We start from the raw sequence: 11,161 nt of genomic DNA, 5'->3' as shown, positions 1-11,161 counted from the left end.
CATCCCCTTATTTTAAGAAAACACCTCCCTTATTTTAGGGAAGAAAACACTTCCCTTGTTTTGAGGAAGAAAACATCTTCCTTGTCTTTGAAAAATTGTCAAGTGCTTGCTTGAGTCACTAATGACATCAATAGGTTCATCTCATACCTATAAATAGGGAAGCTTTCTCATTTGCTAGACACACCAAAAAAAATTGAAGACAACACATCCAAAAAAAAAAAAAAAAAAAAAAAAATTCTAAGAGAAATACTCTTAGTGAAAGGCCTAAGTAAGAGAAGGTCTTTGAGAGAATTTTCTGTGGTAAAAATTCTTGAGTGTAATTGGGATTGGGGTTGTGAGGTTGAGTGTTGTAAACACTTGTAATATTTCTTCTTTAATAAGATTTGCAGCAGCAACGTGGACGTAGCTCTCACATTGAGGGTGAACCACTATAACCGCGTGTGCTATTTATTCTTCGCTTACATCACGGCGTAAGTAGGTTCTGTCTAAGGAGGTTGGTATTTAAGTGGTCCAGCTGTGACCCTCCAATTTTTCCTGGGAACCTGCTTACAAAGGTCGGATTTGGGATTTAAATCCTAACAGATCTCTCATGCCAAGTCTTTGCTGGAGTTCCAGCTCACCTCTGCGAGCACGAAAAATGTTGAAGCCATGGTTAAGTGTGCGAACAACGCCTTCTTCACCTTGGATTATCTTGAAGCGGATTATACTTCTTTCTACAATGATGTTAGAGGTTTCATCGCGTATCACTATGATTATTTGCAAATAGAAAAGAGACAGAGAGATGCAATCTTTTCCTGCAGAGCTCAAGACAAGATATGAAGATGCTAAAGTTCGCACCAATAATCTTAAAGATGAGATTGTTCGAACTCAAGGCCATATCCTGATGGGCGTGAAAAAGAAGGAAACCTATGAAAGAGAGATACGGATGCAATGGAAGTTAGTGGTCGAAAGAAAGGGTGTGGTCGTTCTTGAACGGGAGGAAGAGCTCGAAACTTGAGGAAGAAAAACGCATCGCAGTACCATGAGATTGCACATCATGAGGTGCAAAAACTTTGTACACGGTGGGAGGCTAACAACATCAGAGCACTCCGGAAAATTGATGAGCGCAAAATGCGGCTCAATGGCATTGAGTCCTCCAGCAAACGCCTGAAGTCCCACCAATCTTAACTTAATCTTAGTGTATTTATTGTGTGTTTTTTAAGCTTCTTAGCATTCTGACATGTCCAAAAATTCGAATAGCTTATTGAGGAATGCCTTAATAGCAGTTTTTTGCTTTTTTAACGTAGGATTTCCTTTCCTCTTAAATATTTGTTGCTATTGGAAGTCTATTTAGAAAAATAGCTGCTAGGGCGAATTCATGTGAATATGATTCTAGTTTCACTCATTTGAATGAGAAGTTTGGTGCATCAAGTGATATATAGATGAAATATGAGGCTCAAACTGAGAAGTGTTGCACCTCTTGAAATGAGTGCATGTACATACCTCCTACGTTGTTGCCAAAGCTTCGAGTGAGCCTGGAATAAGCCATGAAATGCGCGGACTTGGTAAATCTATCTACAATTACTTAAACTGCGTCAAACTTCCTCAAATTTGGTGGTAAACCTACCACAAAGTCCTAGGGAATTAAGTGATACTAATATTGCTGTTAATTTATGTTGATCTAGGGACCCCCAACTTGTCATGGTTTATTCAGTGTATACTCGAACTAATTTTTGTCCTAATTACCCCTGAACCTGGCATTTCGATAGTCTAGAGTCTAGATCACCCCTAACGATTGGACCTAATTTGAGTGCTCACACGCACTGTCCATATTGGAAATTCATCGGATGTGGCTATCCGTTTAGACAAAACAAAACGTAATAAAAGATAAAAGGAGAGAAAAGTAGAAAACAACTTTGGATAAAAATAATGTCTTTATTGTTAGCTTAGTGAAGCAGATATGTCCACGAACTATTAGGGGTCGACTTATTTGAAGACAAGTTATATGCTAGGATTAGTTATGACGACACCCTTGTATTACAACCGCCTGACCCCATTTTACAAATTACTATGCATAGCCATACAATTAGCAACCAAAATTCCAAAAACCAAACAAATCCCCTCAATCTGGAAAAAACTTGATTGGCCGGAATACTGTGTATATGCCTTTTGCTTAAGGGAGTACGCTAATGAATACAAGAAATATTGCCATTTTCATTCACAGGTCAAAAGGGTCACATACTTTTTGAGGAGAAGAATCTCGTTTATAATATATTTGATGATTGAATTTGATCCCTTCTTTGAAAACTCTCCGATTAGTTTGTTGTTTATTGCGGTCAAATGAACTTTTTACTTATATACTACACAAAGAATACTCTGAATATACCTCATATGCAAATCTGTTCATAATAATTATACACTACTTATACATTCCATTCCATTCCATTTTTTACATAGTTCATATACATTTGTGTGAGCCTCTTCGGTTGGGTAAAAACTTATCCGCACCGGGTGTTTACACCAACCCAATGAATGTGTGACATGTATTTGAACATATACAACTATTGGGTAAAAACTTATCCGCGCCGGATGTTTATACCAACCCAATGAATGTGTGACATGTGTTTGAACATATTCAACTGTTATTTAACCATGATTAACTAATGTATGTATTCACTTCATAAAATCACTTAACCATGGTAAATCACTTTACCCTTCAGCTGCAGACATAAAGTGGAAAAATTGTATAACATGTTTAATCACTGAATAACATGTATAAATTGTGTATAAACACTGTATTTGGTGTTTACAAAGGGAAAAAAGAAGAAGAAAAAGATGAAAATTACTACAACAGTTATTGTTATCAATTTGTTAGTGAGGATTCATGTAGTCAATTTGAATTTGTTTGGGAATGAGGCATATTTATTGTTATCGTCAACGTCGTTGTGATTTGTTCGTTTTGATTTGTGTGTCTTATTTTTCGTTTTAAGTTGTTTGAAAAGAACTTCACGTTTGATATTTAGTAAAGTTCGTTATAATATCTTATCATTTTATATACTGACCTTATGAATAACATGGTCAAGATTACGACATTCGATACGCAATTTGATTATATTATTAAAATATCTAGTTTAAGATCATAATTTTCCAGAGTCATCTACATTGGTCGGTCAAACAAAGTAGTTGTTTGAACATGATTTGGTTGAGCTTTGAAAAAAATGTTTGATTTTCAGCTAAAAATAGCCATAAATCTTTATAAGTCCCGCATAAAATCAGAGTGAAAAGATTTGATTGAAAAAGTAGCCATAAATCTTTGTCATCGTGATCATCATTCATCACGAGGAGCTTGTTTTTCATTTTATAAAAAAACACGTAGATGTGAGATTTTAGGATATCTCAACACATTATTTATAAACTAAGATTTGCTCATTTGGTTAGATTGTAAAAGAGTTGGAGAAGATTTGATAGTTTCCACAGATTGTGTGGTTATGTTTATGACAAAAACTATAACTTTTAAGATCCAAATTGTATATCCAGATAAAATTTCAACTTCAAATCAACCTGGTTTCAAATTAATGATTTGAGATCATGGCCAAACGGGCCCTTAGTGTTTAGTCAAATTTTTAAAAAGTATGTTTAATTGTATTTTTCTCAAAACTTTTTTTTTTTTTTTAAATTGCTTTTGCGGAAAAACTCTACTTTTTCAGCTTTTGAAAAAAAAAAAGTCTAGTACTCCCAAACGCACTTATTTTCTCCTAAAAGTTTGGCCAAACATTTCATTATTTTAAAATAAACACTTTTCGCTTTCCAAAAGCTTGACCAAAAAGTAAGGATATTTTTTACCAAAAACGTAACGGATTATAAAATTGACCTATTTCGATAATGTAGGAGCATTTTGACCATTTTCCCTTTTAAATAATACAGCTTTGTATGACAAATGGAAAAAAAGTAAAAAAAAAAAAAAAAAAAAAAAAAAAAAAAAAACCATTTTCTAATCCAAAACGCTACAGTTACACAAAGTGAACGAGTTGAGGGCAATGAAATCATTAGTAGAGTTAGAGCGAATCCAAACCCGAATCCTCTAACGGACAACAAATCTAGAACTTTCTAGAAATCTCTCTCTAGAAACTTCCAATACATCCATCGTTACCGGCGATACTTCTCTCTCCGCCACTGCGATCAGTGGCGGAGCCAGGATTTCCGCCGAAGAGGTTCAAAATATAAAAACGTAAACATAAGAAGCCTAAGGGGGTTCAACGTCTACTATATATACATAAAAAATAATTTTAACCTTATAAAAATAATATTTTTTTCCGCCGAGGGGGTTCGGATGAACACCCTCGGCATAGTGTGGCTCCGCCACTGACTGCGACCGCCATGGAAGACCGGCTTTCGGCGATTCTGATCGCTAATGGAGTTAGAGATTTCTGGTTCAAGCGAGTTGCTTCTGATTATTATGATTGGCCACTCGAAACTCGTCGTGATGTTCTTTGTGCTGCGTCCATTAATCATCTCCGCAAAAACATTGTTCTGATTCCTCTTCATGTCTTATACAAGCAGTTGGTATTAATTTCACAATTATATTTAAACTTTATATTAAAAAAATTGGTACTTGTATATATTAAAAATGTAATCTAAAATGGTCAACTTATAATTTTATAATCTCTAATACTATAAAATTATCCCGGAATTATAATCCCGGGACTAATTTATCCCATCTGGGAGATGGGATAAAATAATCCCAGGATAAGTGGGATAAGGTGGGATATCCCACCCTTCGGATAAGGCTTCATTTTGTACCGTGTTTGATGGATGTATAAATTTATCCCAAAATAAATTTATACCTCCTACCAAACACAATATAAAAAATTAGTCTTTGGAATATCCAACCTATACCATGCACCAAACGACCCCTAAGTTTTTGCTGAGTCTCTACAATTAAGGAGCACTTGCACCGAACTCTAAAATGAAGGGCAAAATTGTCCCATCCTGAATACTTTAAAGACAAAATCGACATCTTTTTCTTGCTTTGGAGAAATGTTAGTAAGGACAAAATCGACATCTTTTTCTGGTTTTGGAGAAATGTTAGTAAGGTAGGTATTTTTGAACTATTTGACTAATTAGATGGTATTTTTGAACTTTTTTGACTAATTAGAGGATATTTTTGAGCCAAAAATATAATAATAAGGATATTTATTTTTAGCTAAGAACGTACCAATAAATATATTTTTTTAGCCAAAAATGTAACAGCCGGCAAAATTAATCTACTTGGACTGATTTAGGAATTTCATTTTTTTTTTAAACCCCTTTTCCCTTTTAAATAAGACAAATTTGCATGACAATAGAAAAAAGGGAAAAGGGCCAAAATTGCCCCTGAACTTCGGGAAATAATTTATTTATCTTAATTGCTTATCTTTAGGGTAATTATCTTCTTCTTCATTTATCTTTATAGGGTCAATTATAATCTTATGTCTGTATTTCTTAGCGATGACGTCATCCGGAGTCGTGAAATTATTTTTCTCGAATAATTTTTTCGCAGCTAAAATAACTCAATCCGACCGGAATTTTTTTTTCTTCAGCCAACCGACAACCCATTACCCCTTGGTGGAGAAAAAAAAATCGGTCGAGGTTGAGTTATTTTAATGCGTAAAAAATTATTTTGAGGAAAAATAATTTTGAAGGATCGGGATGATGTCATTATAATTAAGATTATAATTGATTTACAAGATAATTAAGAAGAAAGATAATTAGCGCTAAAGATGGCGGGGTATAAACAAATTATTTCCGAAAGCCTGAGTAATTTCGTCTTTTTCCGTAGAAAAAAAGTAAAAAAGAAACATTTTCTAATCCAAACGCTACAGTTACAGAATGGAATCATTAGTAGAGTTAGAGCGAATCCAAACCCAAATCCTGGAACGGATAACAAATCTGGAACTTTCTAGAAATACGTCTCTAGAAACTTCCAATACATCCTCCTCCGTTACCGGGAATACCACCGAAGACAGGCTTTCAGGGATTCTGGTTGCTAATGGAGTTAGAGATTTCAGGTTCAAGCGTGTTCCTCCTGATTATTATGATTGGCCTCTGGAATCCCGTCGTGATGTTCTCACTGCTTCATCTATTCATCATCTCTGCAAAAGCATCGTTCTGGTAACCTCCTATTTATATGATTCATTTCTCTATTGCATTTACACTTACCAAAAACAGCAGATAAAAAAAAAAACTTAAAATGTGTGTGTGCTGCTGGAAGTATATCATATACTCAAATAAAGGTTGAATACATAGACGATTCCTTAAATTTATTACTCCCTCCATTCCAATTTATATGGCACCATTTGACTTGAACGGAGTTTAAGAAAAAACAGGTTAATTTTTGAAATTTGTGGTACAAATAAGCTTTATATGTTTGTGTGGTTGTAAATCTATCTCATAAAGTTAAATTATTGCTAAATATAGACAGAGGGAATAGTAATTTTCATTACACTTGAACTATGACCTGTTACAATTGAGCATCTAACATATGATAAAGTGTTTTTATTAGACACTTTTGTCTAAGATTTTTTTTAAAAAAAAAATAAAATTTGTGCGTGTTCTCAAGCATCCATTATATAGTCAGATAAAATATGTCTATCTCTTTTAATTATATACATCAACATCAATTGGAACAGGCCTGAGGTTTTACGGTTTATTGAGGCTAATACGTATAATTAAAGTAAGTGACATATTTTTAAGTGGTTAACTTATCTACATAATGGGTGCTTAAAAATAAGTGCCAAAAATTTAGTCTAAAATGTTTAATAAAAACACTTTTAACATATGTTCAGGTGCTTAATTAGAACTTGTTATAGTTCGAGTGTCTAAATGAAATGTACCGACAAAGTTTAAGAGGCTATCGATGTATACAGCCTCAAATGAAAGTAATACTTCATCCATTTCAATTTATATGACTGTTCAATTGAACAAGGAGTTTAAGAAATTCATTGGGAGTATATATTATGGCAGTGGAAGAAAATAATAAAGTAATATTTGAAAATTTAGCTCCTTTTGATATGTATTAAGTTGAAAAGTTAGCTTGTCCAGAAAGTCACATCAAAATTTATAAGTTGAGTGATTTAATGGATTTGGTTTTTGAAAGTTGTGGAAGTTGGAGAGCATGAAATGGTGTCAAATATTTCTTAACGTCCCAAAATGAAAAGAGTGCCATATAATTTGAAACATATGGAGTATCTTTTATGTACTTAATTCGAACAACTTTTCAATAACTTCAATAGCAAAAGCATGAGACTTCAATTGGGGGCAATAGATGCTTGTTAGCTACTCCTTCTACCAAAAGGATTAGTACTCTTATTCGAGGAGTCGGACTATCTTTTTGTTTGACTATGGTTTTCTCAAAACAATTTTGAATGCTCTTAACTATAAAAAATGTATTGTAATATGTTGTACTTTTGTAGGGTTTAGATATATAAATTTAAATTGAAAAATATTCTAGTATTGCATGTGTTGGCAGTAGTATACAGACCACATAATTCCTTTTGGAACAAAGGAAGTTCTGTAGAAATGCAGCCTTCCGGGGCCAAATCTGTCTTGGGCTGATGAGACGGTATTGTACGACTGAGATGGTTTAGTGTAACCTTGGTTTAAGGTGATGTAATGTTGGACGAGGGAAATGTTTATAAAGGTGTTAGTACGTAATGGAGTGAAATTCTATATTAGCAATATTGAGATAAACATAAATATGAGACCTCTTGCAGTTTATATTAAAGGTAATTGAAAACCTACGTTCAAGTGAATGAATATAGAGAAGAATGGAAAGTGTTTGATTTCTGTTCTTTTGATATGTAATACTGTAAAAAAACAGATAAATAAAGAACTTTATATGGCTTCATGTGGATGTGAAAAATCCAGCTCTGCTTCAGTATGGAGAGACGCACTTTACAGTTCATATTTTTGCGTAGTCAGTGTAAAAGTTGTTGATGATGTCATTATCACTAAAAGAGATTGCATAATTCTTTATAACTATGATCTGGATAATTTTCTTGGAGCTTTCCTAGGATTATGGCCTTGTTGAGTTGAATTTGACCTTTTCTCCCTTTTAGCCTCTTCCAGTTTAATCCCAGTGAGCTGTATAATGTTTGAAATCATAATGATGAGCCAATGATTAGCAAGCTTGTAATTGGCCACAATTACTATTGATATCCTGAAATTTAGAATTAAGTTCGATCCGAAATGGCCGAAGATCAGAGAAGTCAATATCCCCTTGTTGAAAAAGTGATGATTTTAGGGTATATTGTTCATAGTCATCTTGTCTTTCTGTTTCCTTGTCAACAGGTGAGAGCAACCACAAATATCTCAAACGAAATTTCTTGTATCTGTGCAAACCTATGCATAAAATTGCGGTGTTGAAAAGTGGTTATGATATTGCATGCTCCTCTTCTTTTGTTTTTGTTGAATTTGTGTGTTATGTCACTTATGTGTGGGGCTGGTGGTAGGGGTGGGGAAATAAGTAGATATTGGATGCTTGTTAACTTTGAATCATCTCAGTGTCTCTATACAAGACTCTTTTCTATCTTAATCAAATCTGTCTGCTCAAATGCAGGTAAATACTCAAGCCCCGTCTAATATTACTGATTGTAGTGATCGTAACAATTCAAAGTACTACATTGTCGTCATACAGGTAACTGATATGCAACTTCGTTTCTGTTTTGGGGGTTTAGAAATAGTATCTACAAATAACATAACATGCTTCTTATACGATCTTAAGTGCAGTATACTGCCCGATTCAATGCTGAGACTGTGAAGAATTTTCTGTACACTCTCAATGATGGCAAGATAGCCAAAAAGAAATTCAACAGTAAGTTCCGTCTTTAATTTACGCAATACGATCATTAGGTCTAGCAGTTAAAGTGAAGTGATTGAATGAAATTGAATTGGAGAATCTTCACTGTGTCTGAAAATATCGAACTAGAAGTGATAATTTGATTATACTAAGAAAAGACTCCTCTGAGAGGTCCATATTAGCTGTGCAAGCTTTTGATATATCAATTAATGAATCAACAGTGCCTCACATTGCGTTGTCTACTTCATGTAGAATAATATTTGCTTTTTGCAGTGAGGCTTGCTCCTGAGGAGACATCAGTAAAGCTGACTGGTTATGAACACAATGGAGTTACGTGTGTTGGCATGAAAACAGATATACCGGTATTGACTCTTTCTGTTTTTTAGAAATTTTTGTTTTAAAGTTGCCTAGTTTTTTTTTATTTTTTATAGGTTAATACATGAAGTGTACCTAGGGAACTAAAGTTCGAAGAAATGTGGTAAACTTGGTCAGAAGATCAAAGTTCCACTGGAACATGGTCAGCAACTAAAGAAAACGATTTTTATTAGTAGAAGCCAACTTATGAATTGAAAAGTGAAATGAAGTGATTTCATGTTCTCTTGCTGGTTTTTTTCAAAAGATTGATTCAGCCATAAACATTCGAAATGTAAGTCAAACATATTTTTCTTATTACCGGTTAAACTTAAAAAGAGTTCTCTCTCGTGTCTGAGTTCAAGTTGTGCTTTCTGTCACAGTTGGAAAAGGGTACAATAGACAAGCACAAGTACCCGGTAACTCTGTCCACCTAGGCTTGGACGATAACTTTTGCAAAATCTCTTGACATATTTATTTTTTTATTTTATTTTTATGAGAATCAATCCTGCTACTACTGGTTCACATAATATCTTGAATGATGGAGTAGAAGAAAAAGTTGTCACACAATCGCTTGAATTTCTTTTTATTTTTTTATCCCACTAGATTCTAAAACTAGTAATTTCTACACATTCCCCCTATAGTTGATGTGCCACAGATTGTCCCCATTATTCTTGACATGCTATGGTGCCCTGGGGCTGTCTCGCAAAGATCTTCGATCCGAATCTTTGCAGAAATAGACCCTTGGTATGTGATAAAAAAACGGGGGAAACTCAGATAGGAAGAAATTTTCTAGTGCATATTTGCAAACCTGAGACCGCATCTTTATGAACCATAGGTCACACCCTTGGGTGCGACAAACACATTTGCTCTTAACCATATACTGAAAGTATTTGTGGTATTACTATTGTAATTGGAACTCATTTTACTAATTTTACCAGGTGATTTTGGATGAGGAAATTACAAAGCTCAACCCTGACTTCTTCTGGTTGGGAGGTGGTGAGATTGATCTTAAATTGGGGATGAGGACTTCAGAATTCATCAAGTTTGTCAAACCATTTATCGTCAAATGTAGCGGTGCTTAAACTGACCCCATTTTCTGAAAGGCCAGTGCTCGTGGAGGAAATTCCTCCAAACCAGCAAAAATTGCTGGTTAAATGTGATTGGTTTTAGATAGGTTTTAAACTTGTAGCGGTAAGGTTTAACTTCTTTAAAGTTTAAACTTGTCATGCTATGGACATTTTTACCATTTCCTTGCTGGACTTGGAGTAGATTGTGAAAGTTTTATCCGAGCATACAGTTGGCTATTCTTAAGAATGATTCGTTCTTTAACGGTTGTTATACTTAGGCACTCTCCAAAGGTAACTTTCTGAAAAGCTATTTTGACAAAAGCGCTTCTCTAAATAAGCAGTATTTTCACAGCTTGGCCAAATAGGTTCTTAGCATGGTGTGTAGGAGGGGGTTGATTTTTCATCCCTTTTCTGTGTATAAAATGCAATTGCGCCTTGGTATTATCTTATCAATACCAAGTTTTATGTCATGTGGCAGTGACAAGTAATTTTCAGTGTCGTGAGGGATTTTCGGCAAGATTCGTTTTATGAGAGATATAAGGATAGCTGGTATACCTTTTTGTTACAAAAAAAAAAAAAAAATTAAGTTTGTAATAAATCTTTAGTTCGATGGCCAAATCGTGATATTAATTATGATGTCCGATTGTGAAATTGACAGATTTTAAATGAACTGGAATATGCAATGGAAGTGACTATCAATCAATTAATCAACTATCCTCAATCTCAAATTTAAATTGGCTAAGGTTTACACGAATCCTCTACACAAGTCTTCAATATTCAGAAGATTCATTATAATTAAACTATCCCTACATTGAAGATGAACCTACCGCAAACCTCCTCCACTATTTGGACTTGAAAACAAATATGAAACGTTTGGGAGGATAAGGGAAGACTGCCTGAGGGAAGCAATCGAAAAGAACTCGAT

At 34.3% G+C, this 11,161-nt stretch overlaps 1 protein-coding gene across 1 annotated transcript; it reads left to right on the top strand.

Annotated features, from left to right (window-relative positions):
• Window positions 1-5,817: 5,817 nt before the first annotated feature.
• On the top strand, window positions 5,818-10,520 carry LOC132059356 (uncharacterized). The gene is made up of 5 exons (XM_059451951.1): window positions 5,818-6,129; window positions 8,576-8,653; window positions 8,746-8,830; window positions 9,089-9,177; window positions 10,108-10,520. The coding sequence occupies exons 1-5, from the start codon at window positions 5,848-5,850 to the stop codon at window positions 10,249-10,251; spliced, it is 678 nt and encodes a 225-aa protein (XP_059307934.1). The 5' UTR covers window positions 5,818-5,847; the 3' UTR covers window positions 10,252-10,520.
• Window positions 10,521-11,161: the final 641 nt, after the last annotated feature.

The sequence above is a fragment of the Lycium ferocissimum genome, chromosome 1 (genome assembly GCF_029784015.1).
Source record: "Lycium ferocissimum isolate CSIRO_LF1 chromosome 1, AGI_CSIRO_Lferr_CH_V1, whole genome shotgun sequence".
In the NCBI taxonomy this organism is placed as follows: Eukaryota; Viridiplantae; Streptophyta; class Magnoliopsida; order Solanales; family Solanaceae; genus Lycium; species Lycium ferocissimum.
This window is presented reverse-complemented; position numbering and strand designations above follow the sequence as displayed.